General features: G+C 40.7%; 1 protein-coding gene across 1 annotated transcript in view; it reads right to left on the bottom strand.

Annotated features, from left to right (window-relative positions):
* LOC126483801 (farnesyl pyrophosphate synthase-like) overlaps positions 1 to 17,594 on the bottom strand; it is a 284,194-nt gene that overhangs the window by 8,977 nt on the left and 257,623 nt on the right. Inside the window, exon 6 of the mRNA XM_050106981.1 lies at positions 3,120 to 3,197. Coding sequence (XP_049962938.1) covers positions 3,120 to 3,197 — 78 coding nt within the window. The remainder of the gene's footprint in view (positions 1 to 3,119; positions 3,198 to 17,594) is intronic.

The following is a 17,594-nucleotide window of genomic DNA, read 5'->3' as shown; positions in this document are numbered from 1 at the left end:
GTTGAACGTGGAATCCGAACCACGGTTCAGCCTGGCATTTTTAATATCAGCAAACATTGCCAGAGATGAAAGAAGTGACAAGTGACGGATAAAAATTCTACAGTTGATCCAGGATGTAATCCGAGGCCTTTGGATTTGCAGCCAGGTACTTCACCACTGAGCTACAGCACCACAGCCAAGTTAGCATAAGCATTAAATTTTAATCAACATATCCCACAGGCACGGAAATTTTGGTAGCGTTCCGTCAAGTCGTTCAAGATGTAACACTTCCTATTTCTGCCGATGTATACCAAATATGACACTTCGTATAGAACTACGCTTTGTAAGAACTGGAGATGGTAAAGCTGTCTTCAACACGAGGGTCGTTTTGAGCAACGCAATGCTTTAGAAGACGTGGTCCTAATACCTCCAACACTTGAACTAATTTGAATAGCGAGTTATAGGGGGATCTAAAGTTAACGTGGTCCCCAACTACGGTGCAAAATGGCATCTGTCGCCTTAACAGATACTTGCCAGATGTGAAAGAAGGTAAGAATAGATATTATGAAATGTAATGAACTATACTTTACTTCTTCTTTGACTTATCTGTATAGAGACAGAAATAGACTGCACCCTCTCCACTTCCCTCTGCCCCGTGTCCTATGCTTCTCCTTTAACCTAATAATAACTTCCTCCTTTTTTAGCAGCATTCAGCATTCCAGTCTTTCTTCTTCCTTTCCCTGTCTTCCTAACAATCTTTCTTTCGATTATTCTTTTTTGTGGGCAATTTCTTCTCGATATATGTCTCATCCAAATTTTTTCTTATCTTATTCTAACTCTCCTATTCTCAGAAGCACTTCTTTATTTGTCATTCTGTCAGTCCATTTCACTTTTAGCGCTTCTCTCCACAAAACCCTATCAAACTATCCAACTCCCCCAAATAATTTTAGAAGTTCCAAGGGAATGTTATTTATGCCTTCCGCCTTATTTGGTTGCAAGTCTTCAAAAGTTGTGTTAAACCCTGGATCTCTTCCATACCACTCCCATTTCTTCTTCTGTCACGTCATCCGACAGTCCCTACGCCTCCTAGAGGCCTTCGATATACTCTTTCAACCTATCCGCTCTCTCCTCTAATAGCGGAATTCTCATGCCACTCTTAATGTTGGCTTCCTAGCTTTTTAATTTCATCGAAGATTGTGTTGACTTAAAAAAGTGTGCTGAATCAGTCCTTCCAATGACCATTTCATTTTTTATTTCTCCGTATTTTTCTTGAAGATACTTCACCTTGTCTTCCCTTACATCCTGTTTATTTCATTCCTTCTCCTCTGTACAAACTACAATTTTTCTACTTTAAGCGTCGTGTTCATTATGCGAGACGTGTGTGGGAGAAGCCAGTATGTTTCTCGTATTATTCAGGAATGTGGATCTCAGAATTCTATAATTAAGACTCTCCACAACGCATATCGTCGCCTATTCCAGCTGGTTGAGATTTCAGATACGCTCATGCTGACAGAACAAACCAGCGTGGATATTCTAGCTCTCCTTTGTACGAGGGTTTGCTGAAATGCCTCCGAATTTTTTATGTGAAAAATCGTAATAACAAATGTTATTAAAATGCAAAATCTTTATTCTTGAGGTCTACATATTTATTTCTCAATACAGTCATCCTGGCAACGAACACATTTCTCCAACGAGAGACAGGTTTGTTAAGGCCGTCACTGTAGATTGTTTGGCTTTGTTGACGGAGCCACAGCCTCACCTTTTCTTGCACCGTTTCATCACAATCAAAGTGAAGTCTTAGAAGAGGTCCTTTAAGTGTTGGAAACAGATGAAAATCGGATGGGGTCAAGAAGAGACTGTGTTGAGGATGATCGATGACAGTAAACCCAAGGCGTCGGATTATTGATGATGTCACGGCATTCCTGTGTGGTCTGGCATTTTCATGCAGAAGGAGAGAGTGTTCCATGTGCGGACGAACTCTTTGAATTCAAAACTCGATTACAGCACGCTGTTTCTTACGCACTGACGTAGTTACGTTACACACCGCCATATTACACGCTTCAGTTTGGAGCCCTGTAGCGAGAGAGGGCTACAAATATCTGGACATGAAGAATAAAGATGTAAAATGTTAATAACGTTTTTTTTATTTATAAAGCTTGAAGAGTTTTCACATAAAAAATTCGGAGGCATTACTTTTCAGCACGCTAGTGTATTTCTTATTTCTTCCACATGGCTTTAATTTTCTATTGTCGAACTCCACTTCCTATGTACCCAAAAGATTTCGCCAGTTCTAAGTTTTTTTTTCTTTTCAATGATATTACGACGCCACAGTTCCATTGGCTGATTTACATCATCTTAGTCTTCACTTCATTTATCTTCATTCCATACTCTTTCTCTCTAACACTTGGCGACCTCTCCATCGCAAATTGTACTTCCTCCCAAGATTCAGCCAACAACGCTTGATCATCTGCATACTCTCGTAACTGTAGCTATCGCTTCTCTTCGTACTGTTATGTCTCTTGTTTTACCAGTGCACTGTATTGTGCATAGCGCTGTAGCCAGTTGTGATATTGCCGTAATTTAGTTTAACCTCTCCGATAAATAAGGTGACCTCTGATTAATACTGGCTGTACAGAAGAGTAAATGTTACCCAAAAACCCATCTACTTTGCAAAAATATTCTAGTAGGACACTTATATTCGCAAGAGCGAGAGACTACCATATGACTAGAACAGAGGAATTTGAAGGTATTATTATGTAACAGTATTATCATTAAACTTAATATTATTAAGTAGTTTTCATGAAGTGATCTCTTATTTAATGTTAAAGAAAAAAACACACTCATAATATTTAGTTCTTATAGATTTATTAAACGATCTGAACTTGAACAAAATATTCAAAATGTTTTGGCACGCATATGATAGAGAATTTGTTTCAAAAAACAGCTGTATACCATTAAAGAGCTATCATCTGAAACTTTAAAAGTTCTGTCTAATAGTGAGGAAAGCACATATTTAAGAATTTCAGTACACAGAACACCTGAAGAATACAGATTGACGTAAATCATGACTTCTTTTATCCTAGATTTGTGTAACTGAACAGACAGAATTTGAAAATTTTCCAAAGTGGTCAGATACCTACCATGACCTGGTAGAATTTTCCCATCTCCATCAAGATTGTCTTAGCCTGCCTGTGGATCTCCGGGTCCTGGATGCCAGCCTGTTAAAAATATGACAAAAACTGATGAGAATGGTGCTACAGTTGTTGCGTATTTCTTTTGGAGATATCTTGAATAGCGGAATCACGGTGAATTACATGTGTAGGATGTAGCGGCATCGTAAATTAATCGTCACATCATTACATACAACAGTAAATGACTCTATTCCTGTCTATTCAGAGTTGTCCACAAATCACACAAACATTATCTCTCGTTGAATCATTATACTTAACCAAATTAATAAATATAAATGAATATTATCAAAATTTTCAAATGTAGAAAATATTACAGGAATATAAAACCAGAACGCTGCATACATATTGTTTGCACGATTTGTGACTATTGTTAGAATGCTTCGACAATTTTCAGACTGATTTGGAGGGATTTGGAAATAGTTGAAGATAACTATATTGTATAATTGCTAACATCCTGACTTCTTACAGTTTTTTTCATTATTATCTTTCTGTACAGTCGCAAAGTAATGATGATAAAATAAAGATTTAATAATCATCGAATCATACAAATTAAGCTGTTTATCTCATTGTAATCTTTCTAAATAATCGCGAAATTCTCAAGATAAAGTATTGACTATTGTCTAAACAGCCAAATAGGCAAAAAATGAGAAATGCTGTAACTGTATTAGAGTTAGTCTCAATACTTGCAACTTATTTACTGATTAAAATCCTTGAACAAAACCATATGTATTATTCAAAGAGACTAAATACCATTGGCAATGTAATGATGCAGATTTTAAGAATTAAGAAGATCATAATCAAGGCTAGTAAGTGAATATACTTTTCATTATGCTGGGTAGCTATAATTAAACTTTCACTACCTGAGAAGGCATCCATGAAAAACTCTGTGGAAATATTTGTAAGGATATGCAGAAGAGAAATAACGTTGAAACCATTGAAAGAAACGTGTTTTAATTTCTACTGGAGAGAGTAACATTGGTTAACTGCGTACCATGTTCACGTTCCAGGTTACAACCGTTGCTCAATGAGAAGGCCATCTGCATCCAGGACAACCTGGAACCGCACTGGAGATACCATTTCACAACTTCTCGCAGCACTTTTCGAACGGTGGACCATGGAATGTTCAACTTTCGTATCACAGCTCGTTCACTACTTGCACGTCACACATTGCGTCCGGCATTCTCAGCCATGGCACAGTAACTTCTTCAACAATTTTTTCCGCAGTTGGCTGTCGACCTCTTCTAGGAGCAATACCCAATTCGCCATTTAATTCGAACTTCCGAACCACGTTCGTCAACCCGGGCGAGGAAAGGGAAACTCTAGTATTCCTTTAATGAGTCGATATTTGCGAAGAGCAGCAGCACTACTGATGATGTTTTGATGAAACAGCGTTACGAGCTGAGTGCTGCTCACCTTGACCAGACACTTGTTGACTGCAACTGTAATGCACACTGACGCTTGTGTTACAGCGCCACGTCGCCCTACCAGTAAAGGCCGGTTCCCACTAGGGCTGCCGCGCGTCAAAACCGCGCGTCAGCGGCGTGGTTGCCATGGAAACGGCGTCAGCGGCACGCCGCGGCGGGCTCTGCGTCGCGGTTTGACCATGTCGAACCGCTTCCGCTGCCGCGTGCCGCGCTCCAGGTGCGCGCCGCCAATCACAGAACGCGCTGAGCGTGACGTCAGGAACGGAACCTCTGGCCACACGAACTTTCGCCGAACCGCTGGCGCGGACGCGGCGGCAGCAATGAAATACTTATCATCCGATTCCAAGGAAACTATTCGGCAGAAAAATTTGATTCTTGGGTATGTTACAGCCTGATATCTTCTCTCGATAAAGGACCGAATTTATTTTCGTTATTCGTTGTGGTTACTTGCTGTATCGCATTTACGTAAACCTTTACACGAAATTTTAATGAGTGTGCAGAGGTAAAAATACATTGCGTGGACTTTGCGTACAGTTCATTTTAGGTAATACATTATTGCGTATGAAATTTAGTCAACATATCGAAATTGTTTTTAAAGCTGAGAGCAGATCGATAGCTATCACCGTTCTCGAGATATTGGATGATATGTCGGCGGACGGGCTGTGCGGTAACCGCGCGCGGGTCGCTCGCGACGCGACCGGTACTTCGTCCTGCTCGTCGTAAACCATGTGGTTGTATCAACCGCAAATTTCGTAAACGGTTCAAGAAATCGAAACGTGTTTTTTTGCAAACGATAACTTGTGAAAAGTCATGTATTTCGTCGCATGATAAATATCCTAAATCTGTTTATCTACCGAGATATGAAAGTAACTACAGTTTTTCAGAAGGGATAGATGAATTTTTTTAAACAGCATTTAATAGCATGTGGAATGAGAAGTTAAACTGAAACTAATTTGCTTGGAATGTCATAAGATGTAATTTACTAAATATCTACATCTATTGATTATTCCCTTAGGTAAGTAACAAACTTTTTTTTCTTTATCCAGTGTACTTCACTGATTGAAGACGCGTTTCGCCTTTTACTTTAAGGCACATTCGGTGGAATCTAGAATGATTCAGTTTTGTTTTGATACGTGATACTTGCAGATTATGAAACAGTTCACATCTTTTTTTACGTGAATGACTGATTACTTACAGTGAACCGAGTTTTTGGCGGACAGGCGGACATATACGTTTCCCTTCACCTGGTCACATGCTGGAGGTTGAACTAAAACTTAGATTATGGAACATAAGCACATTTTCATGTTCGCTCTGTTTTTTTCTGTCACTAGCACTACGCGTTTTACCGAAAACTCTGATTTGAAGTCGTAACTACAGTGTGTTCACCTCATGTCCCTTCCTGTCTGGTTTGTTTATGTACATGTTGCCAACCTGCAGAATTATATGCTGAAAACTAATGTTTGTTTATTTTTGTTCTCCTTATATCTGTATGTGCGTGTGGCTAGTCAGTGATAGTTATAGAAAGTTGAAAGTGAATCCAGTAGTTGTCAGACAGTGGTTGAAAGATTAGGTGTTCAGCTGATTTCAGTTTTGGTTTAAATGTTTTGTGGAGGAGTGCATGGAAGAGTAAATTCACTGCTTACATTAATAGATAAAATAGTAGAATAGCATTTCAACAGATGATTATTATCAGAATACTATCACCCAACCCCTTTGTCCTCACTCTTTGACGCCTCATAATATGTCCTGTCAACTTACCCCTGTTGTAGTCAAAGTTGTGCCGTAATTTCCTCTTCCTCCTCCATTTAATTCCGTACCTCTTCATTAGTTACACGATCCTCATATCTAATCTTCAGCATTCTTATTGATCACCACGTTTTGAAGCGTCCATTGTCTTCGTGACAGAACTGTTCATCGTCCACGTTTCACTTACATACAAGGCTGCAGTCCACACAAATACCTTTGTAAAATAGTATCCAACCATTATAATTTATATTCGATGTGAACAAATTTTCTTTTTCAGAACGCTTTCTTGCTATTGACAGTCTTCATTTTATGTCATCTCTACTTCTACCATCTCAATTACTGCTTCCCTTTCAAGTCATTAAAGTCTTAGAAATGCAGTTTGGTTTCTGTACAAGTTGTAGATAATCTTGTGGCCCTGTGTTTTATCGCTGACATCTCCAGAGCTTCAAAGAATGTTTTCATTTAGATTGTCAAAACCTTTCTCTAAACATGCAAATGCTATTAACACAGTTTCGCAGTTCTTCAGCGTGTCTACTTATCTAAGTGGTAGGATCAGTATTGCTTTGCGTGTTCAGACATTTCACAGGAATCTAACATTGTGCTTATGTTAGTTTGCACAACCCCTCCCACTCTCCTACCTACATATTCCTTCCACTTTCTAGCCTTCTCTTATTTGCTTAGTTCTGGCTTGCCAAATGAGTTCTTGACAGTTGCTTCTCCTTTGAGGAAAGTTTTCTTTGTTCTTTCTCATTTTCATTCCGCTATGTTCTCCAAGTGCAAAATCGTGTTGCAATTTTGGACTTTCTGTCGACGTCATGTTTAGACATTTCTGTTTCCCATGGTCTACTTTATTTGCTGCATTTTTATAATTTTCCCTCTTGTCAAATTTAATATATCACGTTTTATCTAACGATTTCTACTGTACCTTCTTCCCGTTAACATACTCTGCTGCATTCACCACTTCTTCTCTCAAAGATATCCATTCGTATTCTAGCGGATTCCTTCCTCTGTTTCAGTCAGTCGTTGCATTACGGTAAATAAGATTATCGAATAACTGTGGGTCTTGACTTATTCAAGTTCCATTTCCTTAATTTGCTATCGTTTACTGTATTTTTGGTTGTAAACTGCAGATTGTAACCAATAAAATATTGTAGGTTTGCGTCTGCACAGGGAAAATGTCTTATAATTTAAAATCTGGTTTCGAAAACTTTGTTCCAAATATGTATTATTCTTTCATGAGTGTTAAGCAAGGTGCCGGCGATCATTACATTATGCTCTGTGCGAAATTCTACCAGGTGGCTTCCACTTTCATCCCTTTGCGTTCTTACTGTTTTCCTGTACCTGCTACTGTATCAAATTTTAAATTTTTTGTCTCGCTTAACTATCTGAATAATCTCTTTTGTCGTACATTGATTGTTTCAATGTGTTTATGGTGAAATGAGAAAACATGAATAATGAAATATGTGAAAGAGTACATTCTACAGAAAATGAAAATTTGGTATGTCTTCACCCAACTTCGTCTTTCCTTCTTGTAGGTGTAAGATATAGTTAATCAAACGCACCGGGCGTTTCAATGGGTCCCGCCCCGTACCTCAGTGGCTGTTCGTCATTGGCTACCGCTAGCGTCTGCCGCTTCCAGATGGGAACGCCAATTCCGCGAGCCGCCGCGTCAAAACGGAAAACGCTTGCCGCCGCCGTTGCCGCACGCCGCGCTGCCGCGCTCTAGTGGGAACCGGCCTTAAAGGCCGGTTCCCACTAGGGCTGCCGCGCGTCAAAACGGCGCGTCAGCGGCGTGGTTGCCATGGAAATGGCGTCAGCGGCAAGGCGCGGCGGGCTCTGCGTCGCGGTTTGACCATGTCGAACCGCTTCCGCTGCCGCGTGCCGCGCTCCAGGTGCGCGCCGCCAATCACAGAACGCGCTGAGCGTGACGTCAGGTACGGACTCCCGGGCCACACGAACTTTCGCCGAACCGCTGGCGCGGACGCGGCGGCAGCTATGAAATACTTATCATCCGATTCCAAGGAAACTATTCGGTAGAAAAATTTGATTCTTGGGCATGTTACAGCCTGATATCTTCTCTCGATGAAGGACCGAATTTCTTTTCGTTATTCGTCGTGGTTACTTGCTGTATCGCATTTACGTAAACCTTTACACGAAATTTTAATTAGTGTGCAGAGGTAAAAACACATTGCGTGGACTTTGCGTACAGTCCATTTTAGGTAATACATTATTGCGTATGAAATTTAGTCAACATATCGAAATTGTTTTTAAAGCTGAGAGCAGATCGATAGCTATCACCGTTCTCGAGATATTGTCTGATATGTCGGCGGACGGGCTATGCCGTGACCGCGCGCGGGGATGCTCGGCGACGCGACCGGTACTTCGTCCTGCTCGTCGTAAACCATGTGGTTGTATCAACTGCAAATTTCGTAAACGGTTCAAGAAAACGATAACTTGTGAAAAGTCATGTATTTCGTCGCATGATAAATATCCTAAATCTGTTTATCTACCAAGATATGAAAGTAACTACAGTTTTTCAGAAGGGATAGATGAATTTTTTTAAACGGCATTAATAGCATGTCGAATGAGAAGTTAAACCGAAACTAATTTGCTGGTATGTCATAAGATGTAATTTACTAAATATGTAGAGCTATTGATTATTTCCTTTCTTTTTTCTTTATCCAGTGTACTTTACTGATTCAAGACGCGTTTCGCCTTTTACTTTAAGGCATCTTCGGTGGAATCTAGAATGATTCAGTTTTGTTTTGATATGTGATACTTGGAGATTATAAAACAGTTCACATCTTTTTTTACGTGAATGACTGATTACTTTCAGTGAATCGAATTTTTGGCGGACATATACGTTTCCCCTCACCTGGTCACATGCTGGAGGTTGAACTAAAACTTAGATTATGGAACATAAGCACATTTTCATGTTCGCTCTTTTTTCTTCTGTCACTAGCAGTAGACGTTTTACTGAAAACTCTGATTTGACGTCGTAACTACAGTGTGTTCACCTCATGTCCCTTCCTGTCTGGTTTGTTTATGTACATGTTGCCAAACTGCAGAATTATATGCTGAAAACTAATGTTTGTTTATTTTCGTTCTCCTTATATCTGTATGTGTGTGTGGCTAGCCGGTGATAGTTATAGAAAGTTGAAAGTGAATCCAGTAGTTGTCAGACAGTGGTTGAAAGATTTGGTGTTCAGCTGATTTCAGTTTTGGTTTAAATGTTTTGTGGAGGAGTGCATGGAAGAGTAAATTCACTGCTTACATTAACAGATAAAATAGTAGAATAGTATTTCAACACATGATTATTATCAGAATAGTATCAACCAACCCCTTTGTCCTCACTCTTTGACGCCCCATAATACGTCCTGTCAACTAACCCCTATTGTTGTCAAAGTTGTGCCATAATTTCCTCTTCCTCCTCTATTTAATTCCGTACCTCTTCTTTAGTCACACGATCCTCGTATCTAATGTTCAGCATTCTTATGAATCACCACGGTTTGAAAGCGTCTATTGTCTTTTTGACAGAACTGTTCATCATCCACGTTTCACTTATGTACAAGGCTGCACTCCACACAAATACCTTTGTAAAATAGTATCCAACCATTAGAATTTATATTCGGCATGAACAAATTTTCTTTTTCAGAACGCTTGTCTTGCTATTGACAGTCTTCAGTCAGGTTTGCGTCTGCATCAGGAAATGCCTTACAATTTAAAATCTGGTTTCGAAAACTGTTCGAAATATATATTATTCTTTCGTGATTATTAAGCAAGATGCTGGCGATGATTACATTATGCTCTGTGGGAAATTCTATCAGGTGGCTTCCACTTTCATCCCTTCCCCCTAGCCTTTGTGTTCTTACTGTTTCGTGTACCTGCTACCGTATCACATTTTAAATTTTTGTCTCGCTTAACTATCTGAATAATTTCTTTTGTCGTACATTGTTTCAATGTGTTAGGAGATAGTGAACAATCGTGAACGGTAGTCATGAAATCTGTTCATGGTGAAATGAGAAAACATGAATAATGAAATATGTGAAAGAGTACATTGTACAGAATATGAAAAATTGGTATGTCTTCACCCAACTTCGTCTTTCCTTCATGTAGGTGTAAGATATAGTTAATCAAACGCACCGCGCGTTTCGGTGGGTCCCACCCCGTACCTCAGTGGCTGTCTGTCATTGGCTACCGCTAACGTCTGCCGCTTCCAGATGGGAACGCCAATTCCGCGAGCCGCCGCGTCAACGCGGAAAACGCTTGCCGCTGCCGTTGCCGCACGCCGCGCTGCCGCGCTCTATTGGGAACCGGCCTTAAAGGCCGGTTCCCACTAGGGCTGCCGCGCGTCAAAACGGCGCGTCAGCGGCGTGGTTGCCATGGAAATGGCGTCAGCGGCAAGGTGCGGCGGGCTCTGCGTCGCGGTTTGACCATGTCGAACCGCTTCCGCTGCTGCGTGCCGCGCTCCAGGTGCGCGCCGCCAATCACAGAACGCGCTGAGCGTGACGTCAGGTACGGACTCCCGGGCCACACGAACTTTCGCCGAACCGTTGGCGCGGACGCGGCGGCAGCTATGAAATACTTATCATCCGATTCCAAGGAAACTATTCGGTAGAAAAATTTGATTCTTGGGCATGTTACAGCCTGATATCTTCTCTCGATAAAGGACCGAATTTCTTTTCGTTATTCGTCGTGGTTACTTGCTGTATCGCATTTACGTAAACCTTTACACGAAATTTGAATGAGTGTGCAGAGGTAAAAACGCATTGCGTGGACTTTGCGTACAGTTCATTTTAGGTAATACATTATTGCGTATGAAATTTAGTCATCACATCGAAATTGTTTTTAAAGCTGAGAGCAGAACGATAGCTATCACCGTTCTCGAGATATTGAATGATATGTCGGCGGACGGGCTGTGCGGTGACCGCGCGCGGGTCGCTCGCGACGCGACCGATACTTTCGTCCTGCTCGTCGTAAACCATGTGGTTATATCAACTGCAAATTTCTTAAACGGTTCAAGAAATCGAAACGTGTTTTTTTGCAAACGATAACTTGTAAAAACTCATGTATTTCGTCGCATGATAAATATCCAAAATCTGTTTACCTACCAAGATATGAAAGAAACTACAGTTTTTTCGGAAGGGATAGATGAATTTTTTTAAACAGCATTTAATAGCATGTGTAATGAGAAGTTAAACCGAGACTAATTTGCTGGTATGTCATAAGATGTAATTTGCTAATTATCTACAGCTATTGATTATTTCCTTTGGAAGTAACAAACGTTTTTTTCTTTATCCAGTGTATTTTATTGGTTCAAGACGCGTTTCGCCTTTTACTTTAAGGCATCTTCGGTGGAATCTAGAATGATTCAGTTTTGTTTTGATATGTGATACTTGCAGATTATAAAACAGTTCACATCTTTTTTTACGTGAATAACTGATTACTCTGAACGGAATGGACAGTGTCTTGAAAGGAGGATATAAGATGAACATCAACAAAAGCAAATCGAGGATAATGGAATGTAGTCGAAGTAAGTCTGGTGATGCTGATGGAATTATATTAGCAAATGAGACACTTAAGGTAGTAAAGGAGTTTTGCTATTTGGGGAGCAAAATAACTGACGATGGTCGAAGTAGAGAGGATATAAAAGTAGACTGGCAATGGCAAGGAAAGCGTTTCTGAAGAAGAAAAATTTGTTAACATCGAGTATAGATTTAAATGTCAGGAAGTCGTTTCTGAAAGTACTTGTATGGAGTGTAGCCATGTATGGAAGTGAAACGTGGACGATAAATAGTTTAGACAAGAAGAGAATAGAAGCTTTCGAAATGTGGTGCTACAGAAGAATGCTGAAGATTAGATGGGTAGATCACATAACTAATGAGGAGATATTGAATAGAATTGGGGAGAAGAGAAGTTTGTGGGACAACTTGACTAGAAGAAGGGATCGGTTGGTAGGACATGTTCTGAGACATCGAGGGATCACCAATTTAGTATTGGAGGGCAGCGTGGAGGGTAAAACTCGTAGAGGGAGACCAAGAGATAAATACACTAAGCAGATTCAGAAGGATGTAGGCTGCAGTAGGTACTGGGAGATGAAGAAGCTTGCACAGGATAGAGTAGCATGGAGAGCTGCATCAAACCAGTCTCAGGACTGAAGACCACAACAACAACAACTGATTACTTACAGTGAATCGAGTTTTTGGCGGACATCTGCGTTTCCCCTCACCTGGTCACATGCTGGAGGTTGAACTAAAACTTAGATTATGGAACATAAGCACATTTTCATATTCGCTCTTTTTTCTTCTGTCACTAGCTGTAGACATTTTACCGAAAACACTGATTTGAAGTCATAACTACAGTGTTTTCACCTCATGTCCCCTCCTGTTTGGTTTGTTTATGTGCATGTTGCCAATCTAAAGAATTATATGCTGAAAACTAATGTTTGTTTATTTCTGTCCTCCTTATATCTTTATGTGTGTGTGGCTAGCCAGTGATTGTTATAGAAAGTTGAAAGAGAATGCAGTAGTTGTCAGACAGTGGTTGAAAGATTTGGTGTTCAGCTGATTTCGGTTCTGGTTTAAATGTTTCGTGGAGAAGTGCATGGAATAGTATATTCACTGCTTACATTAATCGATAAAATAGCAGAATAGCATTTCAACAGATGATTATTATCAGAATACTATCACCCAACCCCTTTGTCCTCACTCTTTGACGCCTCATAATATGTCCTGTCAACTTACCCCTCTTGTAGTCAAAGTTGTGCCGTAATTTCCTCTTCCTCTTCCTGCTCTAATTCCGTTCCTCTTCTTTAGTTACACGATCCTCATATCTAATCTTCAGCATTCTTATTGATCACCACGTTTTGAAAGCGTCCATTGTCTTCTTGACAGAATTGTTCATAGCCCACGTTTCACTTACTTACAAGGCTGCACTCCACACAAATACCTTTGTAAAATTGTACCCAATCATTAGAATTTATATTCGATGTGAACAAAGCTTCTTTTTCAGAACGCTTTTGTTGCTATTCACAGTCTTCATTTTATGTCCTCTCTACTTCTGCCTTCTCAATTATTGCTTCCCTTGCAAGTCATTAAAGTCTTAGAAATGCAGTTTGGTTTCTGTACAAGTTGTAGATAATCTTGTGGCCCTATGTTTTAGAGCTTCAAAGAATTTTTTAATTAAGATTGTCAAAATCTTTCTCTAAACATGCAAATGCTATAAACACAGTTTCGCAGTTCTTCAGTGTGTCTACTTAACTAAGTGGTAGGATCAGTATTGCCTTGCGTGTTCAGACATTTCACAGGAATCTAACATTGTGCTTATGTTAGTTTGTACAACCCCTCCCCCTCTCCTCTCTACATATTCCTTCCACTTTCTAGCCTTCTCTTATTTGCTTAGTTCTGGCTTGCCAGATGAGTCCTTGGCAGTTGCTTCTCCTTTGAGCAAAGTTTTCTTTGTTCTTTCTCATTTTCATTCCCCTGTTTTCCAAGTGCAAAATCGCGTTGCAATTTTGGACTTTCTGTCAACGTCATGTTTAGACATTTCTATTTCCCATGGCCTACTTTATTTGCTGCATTTTTATATATTTCCCTCGTGTCAAATTTAATATATCACGTTTTATATAACGATTTCTACTGTACCTTCTTCCCGTTCACATACTCTGCTGCATTCACCACTTTTTCTCTCAAAGATATCCATTCGTATTCTAGCGGATTCCTTTCTCTGTTTCAGTCAGTCGTTGCATTACGGTAACTTTAAGATTATCGAAAAACTGTGGGTCTTGACTTATTCAAGTTCCGTTTCCTTAATTTGCTACCATTTACTGTCTCTTTAGTTGTAAACCGCAGCTCGTAACCAATAAATTATTGTAGGTTTGCGTCTGCACCAGGAAATATCTTATAATTTAAAATCTGGTTTCGAAAACTTTGTTCCAAGTATGTATTATTCTTTCATGATTCTTAAGCAAGGTGCTGGCGATGATTACATTGTGCTCTGTGCTAAATTCTATCAGGTGGCTTCCACTTTCATCCCTTCCCCCAAGCCTTTGTGTTTTTAGTGTTTTCCTGTACCTGCTACCGTATCACACTTTAAATTTTTGTCTCGCTTAACTATCTGAATAACCTCTTTTATCGTACATTGTTTCAATGTGTAAGGAGATAGTGAACAATCATGAACTGTAGTCATGAAATCTGTTTATATTGAAATGAGAAAACATAATAATTAAATGTGTAAAAGAGTACATTGTACAGAAAATGAAAAATTTGTATGTCTTCACCCAACTTCGTCTTTCCTTCATGTAGGTATAAGATATAGTTATTCAAACACACCGGTCGTTTCGGTGGGTCCCACCCCGTACCTCAGTGGCTGTTCGTCATTGGCTACCGCTAGCGTCTGCCGCTTCCAGATGGGAACGCCAATTCCGCGAGCCGCCGCTTCAAAGCGGAAAACGCTTGCCGCTGCCGTTGCCGCACGACGCGCTGCCGCGCTCTAGTGGGAACCGGCCTTAAGGCGCCTAGCGGCAAGTCATGACACTAAAACTACTAACAATACAAATCCTGTGCCGCCCAGTCTGAACATCATTTCTATAAAGTTGGGTACCAATACAATAAAGAGTTTTCCGTGTACTTTCCCTCAAGTAGCGAAAGTTTAATTTGAAGAACCACGTATTTGGGAAAGCATTTAAAGGAAATATCTCATAGGTACCAAGAAATGGCTTTCTAATGTCAGTGCATATTAATGTTTTCTTTTCTCGAAAGTTTATTGTACCAGTCATAAAACAACTTGGTATTCTTACAGATTGAATGAAAACGGTCTAAGGGACAGAACGTAATGTAATGTTATCTAATAGCCAGTAAGTATTAACGAGGAGTTGTTGTACTTTCATATGGCAGAGTTTACTTCAGGTTCAAAGAATTTGACCGATGCTGTCTGTAACAGTTCTTGAAAGCTAGTAGCAGTGGTTTCGTACAGGTCTCCAACAAGAACATGTTAAATGTTAGCAGGTAACTGACGGAAGTATTACTGAGGTTTTACAGAAACGACTGGAAGGTCGACGTGTGCGGCCTTGTTTATTTGGCAGATAATAGAACGAAAATAAATGGCTAGCTTTGGCATATTTCCTAAATCAATGTTCCTGTCATGGATAGAAGGATTATTCCTTGTGATGCTACTGTGTGAATATATGTAAAATATTTTGAGACAGTGATGTATTTGTTTTCGAGATATTCTGTGGCACGAAGAATAAAAGTAGCTGAAGTTAGCTGTGTGTGAAACTAGAAAAAGGCAACCTATTACCTACATAGCGGTTCTTTCTGCATATTGAGAAATGTATTCGTTTACAGGTTAGAGCAAATCACAACGTAAGTAGAGCGACGCCCAAGCTGTTGGTTGGCAGAAAGAAAGCTGGTTGTTTAATGTAAACTAAGAGCGCTGGAACGAGAGCCGAGCTACGGCAGCTAGCTGGCCAATTGAGGGGCTTCGTAGCGGTCCACCGGCCACGGCGTCACTACAGCCTCTGCGACCTGCATGAAGAGAGAGGTGTTTACAAACACCGAGGCCTGTCAAGGACGCACGCCACGTGCTGTGGTTTACAAACAACTGACGCTGGCCCGCGTGGAACGCAGCTGCTGCCGTACGAATTTGGAGGCGGCCTCTCACTAGTAACTCAATCGTTAACTCATATTAGCATGAAACAATTTTCCACGCATCTTTGTTTCACTGTGGAACATTTGCAAGCCACACATGAGCGTATTGTAGGGACGGGTCAAGTTCAGAAACTGCGTGAATTTACCTGCCTTTTTCAGGTGACTGCAAGTTTTAGTTGCTTCAAGTACAGGGCGTATCAAAAAGAATCATTCCATTTGGCATGTCTATATTTCTGAAACTGCTAAAAATGTGCAATAAATTTTGTTTTTTGATGAACAGTCCGCAGCTCGTGGTCGTGCGGTAGCGTTCTCGCTTCCCGCGACCGGGTTCCCGGGTTCGATTCCCGGCGGGGTCAGGGATTTTCTCTGCCCCGTGATGACTGGGTGTTGTGTGATGTCCTTAGGTTAGTTAGGTTTAAGTAGCTCTAAGTTCTAGGGCACTGATGACCATAGATGTTAATTCCCATAGTGCTCAGAGCCATTTGAACAATTTTTGATGAACAGGAACCTCAAAAAGTTTTTTTTCATACTTTTTCATAGATGTTCAATATGACCCCTTTTGCCGGTCGGTGTGGCCGTGCGGTTCTAGGCGCTTCAGTCTGGAACCCCGTAACCGCTACGGTCGCAGGTTCGAATCCTGCCTCGGGCATGGATGTGTGTGATGTCTTTAGGTTATTTAGGTTTAAGTAGTTCTAAGTTCTAGGGGACTGATGACCGCAGATGTTAAGTCCCATAGTGCTCAGAGCCATTTGAAACATTTTATGACCCCTTTGAGATGCTCGGCATATGTCACTGCAGCATTCAAATTGTTCCCACAATGCAGCGAGCATGTCTTGAGTTGCATCTTCCACAACTGCTGTTATGCAATGTTGAGACACTGATTGTGGTTGGTAATGGAGGAAGAGTGGAAGAAAACTATCATCCGCCATCTTGCCAAGAATGAAATTACAGAACTCCACACTTTGTCGTTTGTCACCTTGACAAAGAGCTTGCAGCAGCAGAACTTTGTATAGTTTCATGTGTAAACGTCGACGCAACATACGCCAGACGGACATCGGGGGCATGTTGAGCTGTCGAACTGCACGGCGAACGAATTTCTGCGGACTGCTTGTGAAACTATGGCGGATGCGTCCGACCGTCTGTGTCAGACACTCTGGGACGGCCCAGTGATTTACCTTTACACAAACAACCTGTTTCTCGGAACTGTTCATGCCATCATCTAATGCTGTAGGAGGATCGACACCAAACCTAGTACGAAAGTCGCGCTGAGCGGTTACCACTGACCGGCACTTACGCAAAGCGTAGAACACAAAAAGCCTCCTGTTGTCCTGACACCGTTTTTACTAGAATTGAAGTGGACGCACACTGCTGCTACCTAGCGAGAACCATGTACAACTCGAGAGTTTGCTTTTTCCAACAGTACATTGTTCACACACGTATCTCAAATAACATAATAGTTATGAGTTTTTAAATCGGATGATTCTTTTTGATACACCCTGTGTGGAAAAAAAACCTCAAGTGTACTGCGAAATGCCTTGTGGAAACTGACACAAGAACATTATATGAAGAAGAATGTAAAAAAATAGGGCGTACAAACAGATGGTTCA

This window comes from Schistocerca serialis, chromosome 6 (assembly GCF_023864345.2).
Source record: "Schistocerca serialis cubense isolate TAMUIC-IGC-003099 chromosome 6, iqSchSeri2.2, whole genome shotgun sequence".
NCBI lineage: Eukaryota > Metazoa > Arthropoda > Insecta > Orthoptera > Acrididae > Schistocerca > Schistocerca serialis.
This window is presented reverse-complemented; position numbering and strand designations above follow the sequence as displayed.